The following is a 21390-nucleotide window of genomic DNA, read 5'->3' as shown; positions in this document are numbered from 1 at the left end:
TGAAAAAGACTGCATGTTAAGGACCTCTTTTCCTTAAACAAGCTTTAACCAACCATTCTCAACACAGTAAAGGATGGCAACATCTAATCTTTTGTCATCTTCCAAAGAACTGAGGACTTATAAAAGTTTAAACATCATTTCCATTCAAATCCGATAAAACAAACAATTCTTATTTGGCAAGAGAAATAACCCACAAGCATGACTGAAATTACAACAAAGCCCAAGTAGGTTGGCTATCCTTGCACACTGGCTGTATAAAGATGAAAACCTGACTTGGTAGAATAAATGGAATGAAGGATATGGCAGAACGCTAGGTCACACTATGTGACAGGGCAGCCTCTGGAATAAATCATTCTGGGTAGAAAACAGGTTGTACTAATTCCCAGGTGGCCCTGCTAGCCCAAAGTATCTTCATCTGTAATTACAATAAATGTACTTAGTACCCCAAACTCTGCTGTAAGGATTAGGTAAGATTATATCCGTTAAGTGATCACAATGATGCTTGGCATGCAGATAAGCAGTGGTCATTCTTTCAACATGAAGAAAGGGCACAGAACAGGAACTTAAAAATCCATAATTACATATGGTTTTCCCAAATCTCCTGCAGATTCATACTGGTGTTGGCATGCACGGTCACTCTGAAAGTGTTCAAATGAACAATGTTCCAGAGTAAGCAACATCTATTTCACTCCCAATGCTATAACTTGTTTCCTCTGAGTAGCTTTCAAGAAAAAGCAAAGAACACGAGCATGAAACACATTACTCAGGGTGGAAATCTAAGCTCTAGTGACGAGCTTCCTTCAAGTTATCATCACTTTGGGGCCTTTGTTAGAGATCTTTTTTCAGATGTTTTTGCACAAAGAAGTCTTTGTTGGCACAATGGCTTCCCCACTGGTTGTTTCCAGACAATCTTTTCACACCAATATTTCTATTGGAAAGTACAATCAGAATTCATTCCTCTTTCAAAAGATCTAACTGAAAAAGGTTGTGGAGTGCACTTAGGATTTTAAAAATCACTGGTGGCACTTGTTCCCTTCTCTCCTGCACGCACTAAGTACAATATTTCAAAGCTATTCCTCCAATACAACAAATACAGGACAGCTCCACCCTGGCCCTCCATATATGGTCATACCCCTCCATCCATCTACAGCCAACCAACTGTCCACTCCAGATCTAACCCACCCTCAAAGGCCGAACCAAACTTACCTCCTCCCTCTCCACTCACTTTGTTTTTAATAAGTCAAAAAGTTGGAGGGGGGAGAGAAGTTTGGTAATAAAGGTAAGGAGAAACCAATCCAAAAAAAAAAAAAATCATCTCTGAAAACAACCTCCAGTCCCTAGCCTTCGATACTTCATGATTCCAAATGTCACCCACCTGCCCTACCTACTACTAGTAACAATAGCCCTCCCTTAGGGGAAATAATCAGAGTCCCAGTGGGGCCCAGCGCTGGCATTAATGAAGCGTGTCTGAACAACCCTGAGCCCATTATTAAATGCAGGCAGCCAAGAGCTCTAGGCCAAACACACCTCGGCTCTATCACAACCATTTCAAAGACTTTCAAGGTCTAGTTTTCTGCACCTTCAGATCAGATGCCAACTTTCTGATCGCCGTTCAAATAAAGGAGAGGGGATGAGAAAGAGGAAGGGGGCCGATCGTCGCGTTACCAAGGTAACCGCGAAATGTCCGGCTGCCAAAGCCCCGGGGACGGTTTTTACCTTCAGATCCTTCTTGGTAACGTCGGTGTGTGAAACAGCCCGAATGGTCCCGGACAACCAGGGCCATTCCGCGACGCGCTCCACGTCCCAGCTGTCGTGGCCGCCGTCGCTGCCGTCGGCCGCGGACAGACTGAGGAATCGCTTCCCCACCAATACCGGCCAACTTTCTCCGAGCGTGAGCACCATGGTTTCCACGCCGGCAGGAAGGGCTCCTCCCTGAAAAGACACAAAAACAAAATGCGATGGGGGCGGCCGCTGGGAGGGGAGTCGAGAAGAGAGGCTGAGTCCAGGAGGTGGTTCAACTGGACCGGACCGGACCGATAGCCTGATCCCCACCCACCTAGCACCGAGGACCCCACCCCAGGCGGACTCTGCACCCCAATAGCCCCCCGGATCCCTCCCCCACCGTCAACACGGGCCCAAGCGCCGCGTGACCCTCGCTCCACCAAGTTTCCCTTTTCCAAAACCTTCGAGCTGAACGTAAGAAGGGAGTGAGAGGAGAATTATCTACAGCTCAAGTGGCATCACAAAGTATTCCTCCCTCACCCCAGAAAAGAAAAGCCCCCCCCAATGGCGAGAGCCCGTCCCAGGCGGCCCGGTCCCCGCCCGGGCGGCCCCACGGGGAGAGAACGCGCTCACGATTCCGCACTTGCCCCGCAGCTCTGCCCCCCGCCCCCAGCTTCCGGGCCGCCGAAACCCCGGAGCCCCTCGCCCAGGCCTGGGAGAAACCAGCGGGGCAGAGGGGCCCGGGCTTAGCACCTTCACCATTCTTCCTTCTCTCTCCGCAGCCGAGGCCGCGGCGTTCTTACCCCGCCTCCCGCCTCCCTGAGTCACCCACGGTAGCAGCCACCGTTCCCAGCCGCCCAGCCGACTCCAGCTCTGACTTGGTTCGAGAGCTCTCACAAGACACGCACAGCCTCATAGATCCGCCCCCCTGGAGCCGCTTCCGCTGATCATTGGCTGAGTCGCCGGAGCTGGGCGAGGCTTGTGGGATAACGGCCCGTCACTATTGGCCAGCCGGGTGAGGGCGGGGCGAGAGAAAAAAACAATTCCTTGGCTGCCTCCTCCCTCCCCCACCCTCCCGACTCCCCGCCGACCCCCATTAGGTTAAAGTACTCGGAACGTAAGCGAGAGATCCCTCCGCCACAGGCCCATTCTTTCCGTTTGTTGCCTCACAGTATGCAAAAGAAGTCCCGCGAAATCGGCTATCAACTTTGGGGCCAGAGAGAAATTGCTATGGCGCACAGATGAGGGTATAAACAGAGATCAGGGGCTGCAAGTGCCTATTGGATTGCTCCTCACGTGCGTAGGCTGTCGAGCGAAGACGAGCCTTCCACTTGGCGGAGGAATCTCACAGGAAAGGGGTGAGGGCGGTACGAAGTCTGCGGGGGAGGGGAGCCGAGGGGACGTGCGGTTTCAGGCGTACTCAGCTAGGGGGAGGAGCGACCGTGCATTGGAAGCTCCTGCGCATGCGCCTGGACGAGCAGAGTCGGGAGCTGGGGCTGCTGGGTGAAATGGCCGCGAGAGGCGCAGGCGCACGTGGTGCTGATCAAGAGCGTTTAAGTCCGCCATTTTGAAGGGTAAATGAAGAAAGACATCGAGTCCGTGGGAAATGATGTGCGTTAAGTCCAAAGCAGAAAAGACCCCTCACTGCAATGTGACTTTTTGTGTAGGGAAGAGTAAGAAGTTGTTTGGAGACTTACAAAGAAATTGGAAAAATAGACGAAGACCAATTATGATGCAAGTGTTATGAAAGAGAAGGTGACTTTGAAGGACAAAAGAGCACAAAGATGATTGTGTACTTCGGACTAGAAGTTTCTTGGCTGAATGAAGAAAGGGTGCAAGTAATTGAAGACTTACTGATAAAGACTGGTGCTTCACCTAGCATCACATTTACTCCTTAAGATAACGAGTGAAGAATTCGTGTTCTTAAGTTTACAAGTGTGAAAATGAGAAATCAGAAAAAGTTCAGAAATAAAGGATTATTTGATGCAAGTTAATGGCTGGTGTTCATTTTGAATATTTAGGTCTTGGATACATGATCTTAAATTTTTAAAGTTAATAAGAATTAAATCGTGTTTATAGTTTGCAGACCACTAAGATGGCAGGAAGCTGGACAAAGAAAACTTTCCCAGTTTAAGAAAAGGCAAAAATGAGAACGAGAAAAGCACAAGCTAGAGGGAGGTATGGTAAAAATGAAGTAAGAAAAGTTGTCCAAACAACACTGCTTATAATAAATATAAATGGGTTAATTTTAAATCATAAGCATTAAAAAATCAGTATTATAAAAATAAAATTGAACATACAAAAAAAGTCATACAATAGAAGAACCTTGAAAATGTTAGGCTAACAATTTTAATCTGATGGTAATCAAGGGGAAGCAATATAGCAATATTAATATAGAGTAATGCATCATTTAGTGATAGTAAATTCTGAATAATAAATATAGCTGGATGATTTTGTCTTCAGGATTGGTAAGGGCCTTATGGAGGTTCTCAAGAAGAAAGAAGAGGGAATCTTGATGTGTTACTTAGATTCTCTGGTTTTAGAGAAAAAGAATGTCCAGGTACAGGATAAGAAGCTGGCAGATTGATTCAGCAAGTAGGAGAAAGTAAAGATGAACTTCAAAGGGAAGCAGGGGCCTATGGAAAGGACAAAAATAGGCTGGTTTAGCAGAAATATGAATACTGAAAGAGTTGGGTATTCCTTTGAAAAAGATCCCTTTTGTTATGGGCACCTGGCATATCCATTCATATCTGATGCTATAGTGATTTGTCATTATCAGTTCAGCCTAGAGATATTAAGCCTAATAAGTTGGTTAGTTCCAGTTCTTGCATCATAGACTTTTAATTGTACACTTTTATTGACTATCCTTTAGACCAGAGAAGGAAGTATACCAGGCATATTTCTGGAAAGTATGCATGCTTGGTTCCTAGGCATAATATCATTTGAAGTAAGGATGAGTGTGGGGTTGGGAAGGTGTTTTGTTTTGTTTTTAACTGCTAGTTGTTGCTCAGTGAAGCTTAAAGAAAGAATAATGTTTATGCATTTCTAATCGAGTTGCATATTAACACAATGTTTATTTCTGAATTCCTGGGTTTTGACTCACATGTCCCATATCAGTCTATCCTGCCTCAACATGATCATTGTATTAATATTACAGAGTACATTTACAAGAGCTAAGATGACTAAAATGTCACCAAATAATAAAATCTATAGAATGAATTTTATATGAATAAAGGATAGAGTCTATAAAGGCAGTATGTACTTGTGAACTATTAGGACTGAAAACATGGACTAGCCTAAGCTAACATGACACATCTATCACAGAAATAAGAACCCTAGAAATACTTTACAAAAGCAGGTGAGCCAGGTGCCAGTGGCTCACACTTGTAATCCTAGCTACTGAGGCTGAGGTCTAAGGATTGCGGTTCAAAGCCAGCCTGGGTATGTCAGTCTGTGAAACTCTTATCTCCAATAAACCACCAGAAAACCAGAAGTTGTGCTGTAGTTCAAGTGGTAGAGCACTAGCCTTGAGCTGAAGAGCTGAGGGACAGCGCTCAGTCCCAGAGTTCAGGCCCCACAACCGACAAAAAAAATGGTGAAAGAGGACTTAGATTGCATAATTAATCTGAAAAGTAATTGCTAAGAGATAAACAAGCTCTACTAAAACTCAAGGAATACAATGTGTATATTTTCTTCATGGGAACACAACTTAGAAAAGATGGAAAGATATCTAATACTTTCTAGCATCTGAAAGCTCTTATTACCAAATCTGAATCAGGAGAATATAAGAAAGGATGATCATGGCTCAATCATACTTGTGAACATAAAAAATTCTTCTATAAAATGTCAATGAGTTAAATCCAGTACTGTATTTTAAAATAATCACTAGATTAATTAGGATTATTAGAAAAATCAAGTCACTTCAATATTAAAAAGGATGAAATTAGAAGGGAAATGATGAAAAGTCATGTTTATTTTAGTAAATATTATAGAGCAGACACTCACACTGAATATCTGTTCATGGTTTGAATTATTTTTCCCAAACTAGAAACCTAGACATTTTGAGAACACGCACTTTAAAGTGAATATTCATTCATGAGGTTTTGTTGTTTTTGTTGTTGTTGGTCGTGGGGCTTGAACTCTGGGCCTGAGTGCTATACCTGGGCTCTTCAGCTCAAGGCCAGCACTCTACCACTTGATCCACATCATCACTTATAGTTTTCTGGTGGTTAATTGAAGATAAGTATCTCTTGGTCTTTCCTGCCCAGATGGCTTTGAACCAAGATCGTCAGATCTTAGCCTCCTGAGTAGCTCATTCATGAGTTTTAAAAATGATAAAATTCCAGAAAACTAAGAAGTCTTCTGTTTATTAGAAAACACCTACAAAATTGCTCATTTCAACATTGTTTATGGATACAACAAGTGAAGATAATCTAAATGTACTTCAACTAAGAAATAAGTAAATAAAACTAATAAATGAATATTATGATACATATATTAAGAACTATAGAGCATTTTAAACAAATGAAAAATATCTAGACTACAAAAATACCCTTTGGATGAAAAAATTGCATATGGAAATATTTAAAACACTATATGTTCCATTAAAATATGCTAAAATATGGGTACTGGAGTATACACAGTAGAATTGGAGACACTAATCACAAGTAATTAGCATCGTTTTCAATCTCTCATCTTTTCTATTTAGATTTTTTTTTGTGTGTCAATCATGGAGCTTGAAATGTGTACCTGAGCACTGTCTCTGAGATTTTTTGCTCAAGGCTAGTGCTCTATCACTTTGAGCCACAACACCACTTCTGTTTTTCTGGTGGCTAATTGGAGATAGGAGTCTCTTGGACTTCCTTGTCTGGGTTTCTTTTGAAACACAATTCTCAGTAATGATGTGTCCCAGTTGACAATTAATAAGGCATTAATTAATTATTACTCAATATCCTATTCTTGTTTATCATATATGTACATATATTCATACATATAATTACATATTTCATAGAATGAGACCAATATGTATATATTATTAAATTATGCATTATGTGTTACTATCAATTATTAGGTATTTAATTATGTCTCCATGTAATTTTTATTTTGTTACTGCTTAATAAAATATTAATTAAACTTTAAAAAAAATCTCAGATCTCAACCTCCTGAGTATCTAGGATTATAGGCAGGAGCCATGGGTTTCTGGCTGTACAGTAAATTTTTTTTTTGCTTTAACTTTAATGGGCAAGTATAATTTTTATATATTTATGAAATAAAACATGATGTTTTGATATTTGTATTTATTGTGAAATAGCTAGATCAAACTATTAAACAGTATGCATTAGCTCCATACAAATTATCTTTTTGTGGTGAGAAAACTTAAAATATATTCTTGGCAATTTTCAAAATATACAATATGTTATTGTTTTCATCATGATGTACAATAGATCTCTTGCTGTTTCATCCTGTCAAACCGAAATTTTATCTCCTTTGACCACATCTCACCCATCTCTCCACATCCTATAAATTCTCTTATTTTTATAAGGTGAATGTAATATTTTACTTTTGACATCTAAAGTTAACTTTAAATCTTATGAATGGAGTCTACTATACTAACGGGTTAAAGAAAAAATAGACATTATCATACATGAAACCATTTGATCAATCCTCACTTCCATTCACTATAAAAACTCAACAAAATCTGCGTAGAAGAAAACTTCCATAATTTGGTAAAAGATATGCGTCAGAAATAGAAAATATCATACTCAATTATAAATGTTTAAAAGGATTTCCACTAAAGTCAGGAGCAATATAAACATCCTTAATATTATTACTATAAAACAATAGCTATGATTTGACTTAGTATATGGCTTATTTAATCATTCTACACATTATAATAAAGGTCAATTGCTAATGTAATAAGACAAGAAAAATAAATACAATATAGCATTATATACAATATAAACATTTGGATGGAAGAAAAACCCACACAATTTGTAGATAAGAAAATGCATGACAATTTTTTAGAATTAATACAAGACCCCAGTGTAGGTGGCTCACACCTGTAATCATCTCTACTCAAGAGGTTGAGATCTGAGCATTGAGGACTGAAGCCAGCTCAGGCAGAAAAATCCATGAGGCTTTTTTTTGGCCAGTCCTGGGGCTTGAACTTAAGGCTTGGACTCTGTCCCTGAGCTTCTTTGGCTCAAGGCTAGCATTCCACCACTTGAGCCACAGCGCCACTTCCAGCCTTTTCTATTTATATGGTACTGAGAAATCAAACCCAGGACTTCATGCATGCTAGGCAAGCATTTTACCACTAAGCCACATTTTCAACCCCCATAAGACTTTTATCTCCAATTAACCACCACAAAGATAAAAGTGGACTAGTGTAGAATGCTAGAGGTGGGCAAAAAAGCTCAAGGGCATCCAGGCCCTTAGTTCAAGCCCACGGACTAGCTCCCCACACTCCCAATACACACACACACACACCCCACAAGAGTCAAGAGGGGGTACAATAAAAAAAGCAAACATTTTTAAGGTGGACTAGTGTAGAATGCTAGAGGTGGGCAAAAAAGCTCAAGGGCACCTAGGCCCTTAGTTCAAGCCCACGGACTAGCTCCCCACACTCCCAATACACACACACACACCCCACAAGAGTCAAGAGGGGGTACAATAAAAAAAGCAAACATTTTTATTCTCTAACAAGCATCAATTAGAACATGTGATAGAAGAGGAAAAGAAACCTTTAATGACTATCAAAACTACAGAATGCATAGAAATAAACATAAAATAAAATGAACAAAATCCATGTGAAGAAAACTAAGATTTTACTAATGTGCAAAAGAAAATTTAAGAACTGGAGGCATGAGGAAAATGATAAAATACCTGTTTAACAAGCACAAAACTCTATGTTTAAACCTCAGTTCAGAAGAAGAGAGGGAGAGATGAAGGAGAGGAGGAAGGGAGGGAGGGAGGAAAAGGGAGGAGGAAGAAGAGGAGGAGGAGGAGAAAGAAAGAAAAGTGGAGGAGGAGGAAGGTTTATCTCTCAGTGAGTGAGAGAAAAATCAAGACAAATGAAAGAAAAATCTATGAATGAGAGAAAAATCAAGACAAATGTATAGATAAAAACAGCCTCATAAGTGTAATAAATTCATTTATGATTAACATAGTATTTCTATTGAGTAGAAGTCATAAGTTATTCAATACATGCTTTGGAGTCTGTTGGTTTCCCATCAAGATAAAACAGTAAAGATAGATTATTAATGAACATTCACCAAAAGAAGTCCCACATAGATCAGTAAAATATTTTAAAATTCTCTGCTTTTCTTTCTTTTTCTTTTCTTCTTTCTGAATGTTTTAGTCCTAAGCCATTCAGAAGGACAGAGAAAATTAGGTTTTCCAAAGGACAAGGTTGCTTGCATGCAATATGGGGCCTCAAAAGGGCAAATGGTAGTAGCTCAGCCTGGGACATCAAATGGTATGAGAAGGGCGAATATACAGAAAGTCAACTAGCATGGAGTATCTAGAGGAGGGGTGACAAAGACACTCATGAAATTATTCACTTGGGACATGGGGTGGGGGAAGGAGAGGCATAAGAACAATGTCCATGTTGGAAAAAGAACCCTGGAAAGGAGCCAGAGCCTAACAAGGATAAGGAGAACCTTAAGGGACTACTAGTTCATGAAAAGAATGATTGAAAAAAAAACAATACATATAAATAGTTAAAGAATACAAAAATAAGGCTGGGAAGTTGGCTCAGTGGTAGAGTGCTCGCCTTGCATGCATGAGGCCCTGGGTTTGATTCTTCCACATAAGCAGAAAGAACTGGAAGTGGCACTGTGTGGCTCAAGTGGTAGAGTGCTAGCCTTGAGCTGAAGAGCTGAGGGACAGCGCCCACCCAGAGTTCAGGCACCATGACCTACCAAAAAAAAAATACAAAAATAGACCCACATATTATATATATATATATATATATATATATATATTATATATATATATGTAATACAATATATATATTAGTATTCACAAAAGGAATCTCCTAGTCTAGAAACAGGCCAGAGAGAAACCAACTGGAAATTTTGAATCTACTTGGACATTGATTCTTCATCTGCAAAGCAGTGTACATATGTGAAACCTAAGCTGGGAAACTTGAGGAATAAGTGGGGATGGAATAGATGGAGTGGGAGAATATTCTGATTAGAGTCCAACATTATTTTTTGTCGTAGTATGCTTGTGTTAAGTAAGACAAAAATAAATATCTGGTGTAAAAATGTAAATGTTTTATGCTATTTCTGTGAATGCAATGCACCTGTGACAACAAAGCCAGGACAGAGCATCAGCACTAAACTCTTTGCTGATTTTTAAAGACTTTTTCTGTTGAGAAACAAATTACATCTACAGTATGCATAGGTCTTATGTGAACAGCTTTTAAAAAAATCAATGTTACAAATGTATCCACCCAACCTGGAAAAACTCATATTGAATGAAATAAACCAGGAGAAGAGAAACAGAGGCCCCATGTTTTCTCTCATATATGGAAATTAAACCTAAACATATATCAAAACATATAGGGGACTATATGCATATATACATGAACAAACTAAGTATAGGTCAAGATCCAATAGGACTACCCCTTTGAATAATGGCCAAAGTTTTGACAAAATGAATACCAGGAAGCTGAAGCATGTCTTAACTGATGGAGGAGGAGGGAAGATGAATGAAGAGAGGAATAGCGTGTGCATGCAGTCATATTTCTCAATGTATGTGTGTGAAAACTGAATTAAGAAACTTGAGAAGATATAGGGGGCTAGAATAGATGGAGGAGAATGATGGAAAGGAATGGCACCGACCAAGATGCATTGTTCACATAAATGGACATGTTGAATTAAAACTCCTTACACAACTATTTTAAGATAGCATTAAAAAATAAGAAAAATTCATTCATCTAAATTACCCACACTTCTTTTAGGGAAGAGAGCAGAACCATAGCCAAATATGGCCCACTACCTGGTTTTCTGCAGCCTATCAAGAAGAGTTTTTACATTTTTAAAGTCTTTCTAAAAGCCTGAAAAATCTTTGTGACCCATGAGAATTGTAAAATAAATAAATAAATAGATAAGTTCAATTTTATTGTCTATCCAGGTTATAAGGCTATAGCCATGGGTTTATGTTTAATACAATTTAAAGGTTAAGTAAGCATGACTATAAGACTATAAGGCCCTCAAAAACTTAAAATATTTTAAGTTGTCAACGCCCAACTCATCATGTCTATCATCCCTCAATGTTCATTTGTGCTTATTTCTCGTTAACATTTTCCCAGACAGACCTTTTAAAAAATTCTATCATTGGGGCTGGGAAGGTGGCTCAGTGGTAGAGTGCTTGCCTTGCATGTATGAGGCCCTGGGTTCAATTCCTCAGCACCACATAAGCAGAAAAAGCCAGAAGTGGCGCTGTGGCTCAAGTGGTAGAGTGCTAGCCTTGAGCTGAAGAGCTGAGGGACAGTGCCCAGGCCCATGACCAAAAAAAAAAAAAAAAAAAAAAAAAAAAATTCTATCATCACAAATTAATCGTGTGTATTCTTAAGTTTAATTTACTGGGTTTCATTTTGCTTTTCTTTTTTAATTTATTTTTTATTGAGATTAGGTGATTACATAAATTTCACATATTCACAGAATTGTAGAATAGTGATACTTAGTTAAAGTAACAAACACATTTTAACATTCACAAAGCAAATTGTCATTATCATGGTCTATAAAGTTTGTGAATTCTATGAGCTTTGACAATACAACTATTTCTTCTACATCGGGTTATATGTACATTTCTTTCCTTTTGTTTAGTATAAGCTATTCCCTCTTTCCCTCTCATTCCTTCCCTTCCATCACTGCCTTTGAGTTGCTAAGTTCATTTTCATCTATGTCCAGTGATGCTCTGTTTCATTTTGCTTTTCTAATACTAGGGATTAAACCCAAACTCTTGCACATGCTAGACATATACTCTGCCTCTGAGCTACACGGCCAGCACTGAATTTAATTTAGATGAAGTAATACTATATGTATTCTTTTGGAGCATCCTTTACTCAGCCTGCTTTTGAGATTCATCCATGTGAATCAAACCTATATGAAGTTAATTCTCCCTCATTACTGGGGAATATCCCATTGTCTGACTGTGCCATATTTTGTTTGTTCACAATGATGGATACCCAGACTTTCAATGTTTGCTATTATGAACATGCTTCAGTTCATGGCCATTATCTCAGGATGTGATTTGTTTGCTTGATCTGCTCTGGCTTTATATTCCCAACATTTTTATTCTTTCTGTATCTCTTTCTATAAAACCAAATTTCTTTTTTTTTTCTTTTTTTGTTTTTGCCGGTTGTGGGGCCTGAACTCTTGGCCTGGGCGTCCCTCAGCTCTTCAGCTCAAGGCTAGCAGTCTACCACTTGAGCCACAATGCCTCTTCCGGCCTTTTCTGCTTGTGGTGCTGAGGAATCGAACCCAGGGCCTCCTGCATGCAAGGCTAGCACTCTAACACTGAGCCACCTTCCCGGCCCTTATAAAGTCAAATTTCTATCAAATACGTTTCCCCTCCAGCTTACTGAAATTTTAAAATGGATTATTAATTATAGTAATTTATGTGCCTTAGGTACTAAGGCATATAAGGAAAATATATTTGTTCCCTGTGCATTTCTGTCCATTCCTAATAGTTAAGTCAAGAATTTTGGCTGGGCACCAGTGGCTCATACTTCATAGCTACTCAAGGATTGAAGCCAACTAAGGCAGACAAATTTCTCTCTTGTCTCCAATTAATGAGCAAAACCCCAGAAGTGGAGATATGATAGAGTGCCAGCCTTGAATGAAAAAGTTAAGGAAAGATTGTAAGGCCCGGGGGAGGGGGGAGGCGGGGAAGGGAAGGGTAAACAAAGGAGGAGGCTGCAATGCTTGGTAAGAAATGTATGCATTATCCTGCCCATGTAATTGTAACCCCTCTGTACAGTATGTTCTCAAATAAAATAAAATACAATTAAAAAAAAAAAAAAAAGATTGTAAGGCCCTGAGCTAAAGCCCCAGTACTTATACACGCACAAAAATTACATATAGGGGCTGGGAAGGTGGCTCAGTGGTAGAGTGCTTGCCTTGCAATGCATGAGGCCCTGGGTTTGATTCCTCAGCACCACATAAGCAAAAAAAAAAACAAACAAAAAAAAAGCCAGAAGTGGCGCTGTGGCTCAAGTGGTAGAGCGCTAGCCTTGAGCTGAAGAACTGAGGGACAGCGCCCAGGCCCAGAGTTCAGGCCCCACAACCGGACCCAAAAAAAAAAAGAAAAAAAGAAAAATTACATATATTCCCCTGTACAACATGTTTCTATGTAGCTTCATTAACAATAACAAAAGATGTACACAATTGTACATTTTTTTCTTCTTCTTTTAATAAAAGTAGATGGAAAGGAGTGATTCTGATCAAGAAGCACTGGACATATTAAATTGCACTCCCCTTGTATAACTATTTGATGTTTTTAAAATAGGATAACATAAATAAAAACAAATCAAGCTGAGTGTGGTGAATGCACCTATAATCCCAGCACTCAAGAAGCAGAGGTAGGAGTAACTCAAGTTTCAAACTAGTAGGGCTACATAACAAGACCTTGTGGGGCTAGGAAGGTGGCTCAGTGGTAGAGTACTTGCCTTGCATGCATGAGGCCCTGGGTTCGATTCCCCAGCACCACATAAGCAGAAAAAGCTGGAAGTGGTGCTGTGGCTCAAAGTGGTAGAGCGCTAGCCTTGAGCTGAAGAGCTGAGGGACAGCGCCCAGGCCCAGAGTTCAGGTTCCATGACCGGCAAAAAAAAAAACAAAAAAAAAAAAACAAGACCTTGTATTAAACAAATGAAAGACCAGCTCAATAGTGTCATATGTCACAACACAAAGAGCATAGGGAAAAAGGCCAACATAGCCCTTAGTACTAACAACAGTACTTTTCTCATAATGGTAGTAACTAGGGATATTATTGATTTAGTGTGTGTGTGTGTTCTCTTGACCTTGAAGTACATACACAATTCATTTGTATTTGTATAAGAAATACCTTGAGCCGGGCACCAGTGGCTCATGCCTGTAATCCTAGCTACCCAGGAGGCTGAGATCTGAGGATCATGGTTCAAAGCCAGCCCGGGCAGGAAAATCCATGAGACTCTCATCTCCAATTAACCACCAGAGTGTGGCTCAGAGGTAGAGTGCTAGCCTTGAGCTGAAGAGCTGAGGGACAGGTGCCCAGGCCCAGACTTCAAGCACTAGGACCGACAACAACAACAAAAATTGCATAAGTTACAGTCAACTTTGGAATGTTGGAAACAGAATACTGGGGCTGATTTTTATTTTATGTATTTTTTTGGTTGGTTGTGTGGCCTGAACTCTGGGCTTGGGCACTGGCCCTGCGCTCTTCAGCTCAAGGCCAGCGTTCCACCACTTGAGCCACAGCGCTACTTCTGGTTTTCTAGTGGTTTATTGGAGATAAGAGTTTCATAAATTTTCCTGCTCAGGCTGGCTTTGAACCGCAATCCTCAGATCTCAGTCTCCTGAGTAGCTAGGATTACAGGTGTGAGTCACTGGCAGCTGGCTACGATTGTTAGATTTTTAAAAATCTTTTTCCAATAACCTTTTGTCAAAGTTGCTGAGGATGGAATCCAGGGCCATGTGCATGGCAGGCAAACACTCTACCACTGTACTACAACAGAGCCCTACTTTAAGTGGTCATAATTTTTCTTTTTATAGAAAAAGTTTAAATTAAGTTATTATAAAAACTAAAAACAGGACTAACATATAATACCACTATATCACGCCTGATCGTGTATCCAAAAAAATGTAAGACTGCATATGATGAAAGACTTACATAGACAACCATGTCTACTGTAACATTGCACACAATAGCCAAGCTATGGAATCACCTTACATGTCCTTCAATAGATGAATGACGAAAATGCAGTATATGCACACAATGGGGTATTATTCAACCATAAAAGAACAAAATTACCATTTGCAGAAAAAAATGGATGAAACCAGAAATCATACTGTCAAATGAAATAAGCCCATATCAAATAGCCAAACGTTACTATTTTTGCTTGAATGCAGAATCTAGTCCTTAAAAAAAAAATGACATGAATGCAGTAGGGGGATTATTGGCAGGGTGAGTGACCCAGCAGGAGCATGGAGGGAAAAGAGGGGGATGAGAAAGGGTAATAGAGAAGGTGAATTTGATCAAAGTACACTATATGCCTGCAGTATGAACACAGCACAATGAAACATACACATACACATAGATATATAGGTATATTAGCTGTGAATCATGATCCCCGCCATCTCTGTCTCCTCCTGAACAGCTAAGATTACAGCATAAACAACCACTCTTGTTTTGTTTTATTAGTTTTGTTTTTATATATAGTCTCTTGTCAGATAAATAGCTGAAAAATATTTTCTCCCATTCAATAGAGTGGTTCTTTCCTCTGGTGATTGTTTTCTTTGTCACATGGAAGCTTTGGCATTTGATGTAATCTTACTTGTTAATTTTTTGCTATTTATTTTTTGTTGAGCTATTAAATTTCTATGCAGAAAGCCACTGATGATGCCTATGTCTTCAAGTGTTTATTTTTTGGTAGAAGTTTCAAATTTTCATGTTTTACAATTAATGTGTTTGATCCATATTTAACTGATTTTTGTATGGGGTGAGAAATAGTGATCTAGTTTCAGGCTTCTACATGTGAAGGAACAAAATTTTCAGCATCTGTTGTATCTTCAACATATGTTTTTGGTACCTTTGCTGAGAATTGGGTGACTGGCCCTGCATGGACTAACTTCTGAGTCCTCTATCCTATTCAACTGGTCTATGTATCTGCTTTTGTGCCAGTACAGTAATGGCACAGAACTACTAGCTCTGTAGTATAATTTAAAGTCGAGTATTGTGATAGCTCCGGCATTGTTCTTTTTGCTTGGGATTACTTTTGCTATCCAATGTTTTTTGTGCTTTTGTATGAGTTTTAGGAATGGTTTTTCTATTCTGTGAAAAATCATATTGGTTTTTATGGGGATTATATTGAATATATAGATTGCTTTTGTAAAGATAGCTATTTTCACAGCATTAACTCTGCCAATCCATGAACCTCTAGAGGTCTTTCCATTTTCTACTATTTTTTTCAGTATCTTTCTTCTATAGACTATTCTATAAATGTTTTATAATAGATATCATAATATAATATATAAATTTCTTCTATAAACTTTTATAGTTTTTATTGAAAAGATCATTCATCGCTGTGGTTAGGTTTGTTCCTTGGTTTTTTGAAGTTATTTTAGATGGGATTGTTTTCTTAAGTTCTTTCTCAGCATGTTCATTATTAGTATAGAGAAAAGTTACTGATTTTTGTGTTGATTTTATATCCTCTTACTTTGTTAATAATATTTATCAAATCTAAGAGTCTTCTACTGGAATCTTTAGGACATTTTTAAGTATAACATGGTATCTGCAATAGAGGTGATTTGACATCTTCTTTGCCTATATATATCCCTTTTATTTCTTTCGCTTGTTGTTCTGGCTAATAATTCAAGCACAATATTCTATAGAAATGGAGGAAAATAACATCCTTGTCTTATTCCTGATTTTAAACAAACTGCTTTCAGTTTATCCCCACTTTGTATGATTTTGGCTATAAGTTTCTTGATTATAATCTTCATTGTATCATGGCATGATTCTTCTAATCCTATTTGGTTCAAACCTTTTATCAAGAAGGGATGTTGAATTCTGTCAGATAAATTTTCTGCATCTATTGAGATGATTGTGTAAATTCTACTTATGTGCCATATTATATGCCTATTCCATCTATGCAGCCTTTAAATGAAAGCAACTTGATCATAATGTATGACCTTTTTATATGTTGTTGAATTTGGCTTAAAAGTCACCCATATTTACCAAATGAATGAGTTTTCCATCTTTATTCAAGGAAATTTAGTAGATAGTCTTGTTTTCTTGTCCGCTTTGGGTTATAAATAAAATACTGGCTTCACAAGATGCAATTGGAAGCATTCCTTTTATTCTCTGGAGTCCTTTGAGAATCACTGTTAATAGTTCTTTAAAGGCTGGTAGAGAGCAGCAGTGAATCTGTCTAGTTTTAAGCCTTTTCTTGATTAGTAGACTCTCTGTAGGGAGGTAATCAGGGTTTGAACTCAGGACCTCACAGTCTTGGCTTACTTGCTTACAGCAATCATTCCACCACTTGAACTATTCCTACAGCCCCGCTTTTTGCTGATGATTTTGGAGGTGAGACTCAAGGAATTTTCAAACTTTCAAATTTTCAGTCTCAAAAAATGTGATTGTTTCAAACAATGATCCTCTATTTCTTTTTTTTTGGGGGGGGGTCCGGTTGTGGGACCTGAACTCTGGGCTAGGGAGTTGTCCCTCAGCTCTTCAGCTCAAGGCTAGCGCTCTACCACTTGAGCCACAGCACCACTTCTGGCTTTTTTCTTTTTTTTTTTTTTTTGCTTATGTGGTGCTGAGGAATCGAACCCAGGGCCTCATGCATGCAAGGCAAGCACTCTACCACTGAGCCACCTTCCCAGCCCCTGATCCTCTATTTCTTAACCTCCAGACTAGCTAGTATTACAGGCATGAGCCACCAGCGCCCAGCTCTCTCTTTTTTAATGTAGGTATTCATAGCTATAAACTTTGTTTATAGCACTTTTTTTCTTATCTCCAAGAGAATCTGAATTTTTTTCACTTTCATTTGACTCGACATATTTTAAAGTATTTGCTTTGATTTCTTCAATGATAGATTGAGTATTCAAAACCGTATTGTTCAATATCCATGTGTTTGTATAACTTCTCTTGCTATGAGAGTCTAATTTTTCAAATATGACCTCCTGGGACACAGGAAAATATTTTGATTGACTTATATTTGCTATGACTTATTGACTGGTCTAAATATATGATTTATTTTGGAGCAAGTTCCCTGAGTTTCCAAGAAGAATGTATGTTCTATAACTACTGGATATCTCTGTAGTTGTATAAGTCCATTTGATCAATAGTGCAATTTAATCCTGAGGGTTTTTGCTTTTTTGTCTAGATAATCTAACTTCTGATAAGAATGTTGGGTTGAAGTCATCTGCTATTATTGGATTTGGACCTATCTTTTCTTCGTCTAATAGTGTTTGATTTATAAAATTAGATAAACTAAAGTTTGGTGCATATATATTTATAATCATTCTATCTTCTTTATTAACATATAGTGACCATTTTATCTATTCTAAATTTGGCTTGAAGTCTACTTTGTCAGACATGGACATAGCTTTTTTTGACTTCCTCTTGCTTGACAGATTGTTTCTATTTTTTTATTTTCAGCCTGTGTGAGTCTTTGCCTGTGAGAAGTCTTTCCTTAGACCATAAACAGTTGGATCTTGGTCTTTGGGGACTTTTAAAATATCTTCAAGACATATTTATTAAAGAAAATTTCAAGCATACACATAAAAAGGCTAATATAAGGATCCCCCATTCATTCATTCATTACCTTGTTTCAAGTGTCAACTCTTGGTATATCTGGCTCATCTGTGCCCCATTTTTATCCTCTCCTGGATCTTGTTTTTAACGTATTAGCTACTGTGTGTCTTTTGATTAGAGAGGTAAGACAATTTATATTTACAGGTATATTGGGGGTGGAGGGAAGAGACAGTTATCAGGGATTGAACCCAGGACCTAGCACTTTCTTGGCAGGCAAGTACTGTACCAGTTAAGCCATGCCTCCAGCCCCTTAGAGTTGTTATTATTAAGAAGTTTTTGATAATTTATATAATTCTGCTTCTTGAGTTTCTTTTTCCTCGTTGACTTGAATGATGTTTGTTCTGTTGTTTCACCCTTATTTATTGTAGGAGTTTACTGATCTATTAAATTGAAAGTGTTTGTTTTTTTCCCTATCTCTCAAGTGTTTATTCTTTTGTGAAATGTACTCTTTCCTGAGCTTTTGTGTTCATGACTCTCTTCTTCCTCTCTGTGTAGGATTTCTTTAAGTATCTTCTACAATGTTGGTTTAGCAACCATGAATTACTTGTGTTTATGCTGGAAAGTCTTTATTTCTCTAACCCTAAAAGATGTCTTTTCTGGATAGAGTAATCCTAATTGGTTTTAAATATACCATGCCAGACTTTAAGGGCTTCTATTGAAAGGTTTGAGGTGATTTTGATGGGTTTGTCTTTGTAATTATGTCAGCATTTTCTCTTGCAGCTTTCAATGTTTTATCCTTGTTCTCTAGTCTTGGCAGTTTAATGATAATGTTATTGGAAGAGGGTCTTTTCTGGTCATGTCTACTTGGGGTTCTAATTGCCTCCTACACTTGGATATTCACATCTTTCCCACAATTCAGATTTTCTGCTGTAATTTCATTGAAAATAGATTTTTCTACACATATTGTGTGAATCTCTTTCTGCCCTGATAATTCTTAGTTATCTATATTATTTTTTATTGTGAAAATACTGTACAGAGGGGTTACAATTACATGGGCAAGATAATGAGTACATTTCTTACCAAGCATTGTAGCCTCCTCCTTGCCCTGCTAATTCTTAAATTTAATCTTTTGTGTCCCAAAATTCTTGAAAGTTGAGGTCAAGCTTCTGTTGTATTGTTTTCTTTCTCTTTTTCTGTCCTTTCTGTTAGGCAAATTAAATTGGCAGCAGAGGAAAGAGAGAGGAGCACATATTCAGGCAAGGGAAAGGTTTATTTTTGAGATGCAACCTGCCACTAGTCAAGTTGGAAGCCTATGCAGCTGGAAAAGGGCCAAACCACAGCTGTGCCAGGACTTATCAAGGCTAAGTGCAGAAGAAGGTGTGGCCACACTGGATGTAGATATGACCTCAGGGAGCTGACTGCCTCCAAGTGTGCCAATTATTTAGTAACTCAGGTCCTGGGCAGAGACTTAGCCAAGAGGAGGGAGGAGTCTGCTCTGCCTTCCCAGGGAGGACCTTACACTTTCTTTCTTTCTTTCCTTCCCTTCTTTATTTCTTTCTCTCTTTTTCTTTCTTTTTTTTTACTGGCACTGGAGCCTAAATTCAGGCCTTCATGCTTTCACTTGGCTCTTTTGCTCACAGCTGATATTCTACTACTTGAACCACATCTCCACTTCTGGGGTTAATTAGAGACAAGCCGGGTGCCGGTGGCTCATGCCTGTAATCCTAGCTACTCAGGAGGTTGAGATCTGAGGATTGGGGTTCAAAGCCAGCCAGGGAAGGAAAGTCCGTGAGACTCTTATCTCCAATAAACCATTAGAAAACTGGAAGTGGCATTGTGGCTCAAGTGGTAGAGCACTCACCTTGAACTGAAGAGCTGAGGGATAGTGCCCAAGCCCAGAGTTCAAGCCCCACAACCAACCAAAAAATAAAATAAAAAAAAAATTAAGAGACAAGAGTCTCATGGACTTTCTGCCTAAGCTGGGTTCAAACTGGCTCAAATAACTAAGATTACAGGTGTGAGCCATCAGTGCTCAGCTTGTTTTGTTTTCTATATGACTGTTTATTTCCCCAATCTTCTGTTTAGTACTTGATAGTCTTTCACTTAATTGGTCTAGTCTACTAATGAGGCTTTCCACTGTATTTAAATCTTAATGTACTGAGTCTTTCCAACATTTCATTTGTTTTGCTTTTATCAGAAGTTCAGTTCTTTAATTTCTCATTTATGTTGCTCACTTTCTCATTCAGATTTGTATTGATTTCTTTTCTTCATTTATCTATTTTGAATCATCTTTGAAACTTTTGTTGTTTGGGTTGAGAATATAGCTCAGTGGCAAAGTGTCCACCCAGCATGTGCAAGATCCTGAGGTTGGGCCCAGCACCATAAGAAGGTAGAAAATTATATTTATACATTGGGTGCCATTCTCTTCCTGGCTCCTGGAAACTCACAGTGACCTATTCTGCCAGCTCTTTTCATGCTTAGTCTATTCATACTAGCTCTCAGTTTGCTTCCCACTTGACTCAATCCAGGTTGTACTCTGGCTTCTGATTTGCAATATTCATCCACACAGTTACATATCTATGAATCTGAGCCTCAGCCTTAACTAGTTTCCTGGAGCCACATGGAGTCTCAGAATGGTCATGTACACTGCATTAGAGGGAAGAAAGTTTTGAGGATTTGGAAATATAAAACAAAAGGTTGGCTGGTACTGTGGTTTAGTGGTAGAGTGCTTGCCTAGCACTCATGAAGCCTGGGTTCAATTCCTTAATGCCACAGAAAAAGCCAGAACTGGTGCTGTGGCTCAAATGGTAGAGTGCTAGCCTTGAGCAAAAGCAGTTCAGGGACAGTACTCAGGCCCTAAGTTCAAGCCCCAGTACTGGCAATCAATCAATAAATCAAACTCAAGGTTTTCTGTTCTCTCTAGCTGAGAGGTTTGTCTCTTGAGTTGAGAAGTCCAGGAGGTGCCTTCTCCAACATCTGCTTGCTTCATGGGATACAGAGTAAAAACAGCTGGCATTGTAAAAAATAGAAAGTGTACTCAGCTTGTATACCTGTGGGCCGCTGGAGAAGGCTTGCCTTTTCTCTTTTGCCTTTTGTTAGCCCCATAGGATAACACTGTGTTCATGTCCTTTGTTTTGTAAAAATCTAGAGTTTAGTATTTCTGGATTTTCCCTGGGAAATCACTGAAAAGTTTTCAGACAA

General features: G+C 38.9%; 1 protein-coding gene across 3 annotated transcripts in view; it reads right to left on the bottom strand.

The window, feature by feature from the left end:
- LOC138825227 (lysine-specific demethylase 3A) overlaps positions 1 to 3038 on the bottom strand; it is a 53070-nt gene extending 50032 nt beyond the window's left edge. Inside the window, exons 1-2 of one of the 3 annotated variants that reach the window (XM_070019631.1) lie at positions 3019 to 3038; positions 1717 to 1932 (exon numbers count right to left, since the gene is read on the bottom strand). In XM_070019631.1, the coding sequence (XP_069875732.1) occupies positions 1717 to 1902 (186 nt within the window). In that variant the 5' untranslated portion in view covers positions 1903 to 1932; positions 3019 to 3038. Of the gene's footprint in view, positions 1 to 1716; positions 1933 to 2525; positions 2606 to 2630; positions 2756 to 3018 lie in introns of those variants that run through there. The other 2 variants (XM_070019630.1, XM_070019629.1) reach the window with 2 other exon arrangements.
- Positions 3039 to 21390: the final 18352 nt, after the last annotated feature.

Source organism: Dipodomys merriami, unplaced genomic scaffold, assembly GCF_024711535.1.
Source record: "Dipodomys merriami isolate MVZ:Mamm:240054 unplaced genomic scaffold, mDipMer1.0.p SCAF_136, whole genome shotgun sequence".
NCBI lineage: Eukaryota > Metazoa > Chordata > Mammalia > Rodentia > Heteromyidae > Dipodomys > Dipodomys merriami.
This window is presented reverse-complemented; position numbering and strand designations above follow the sequence as displayed.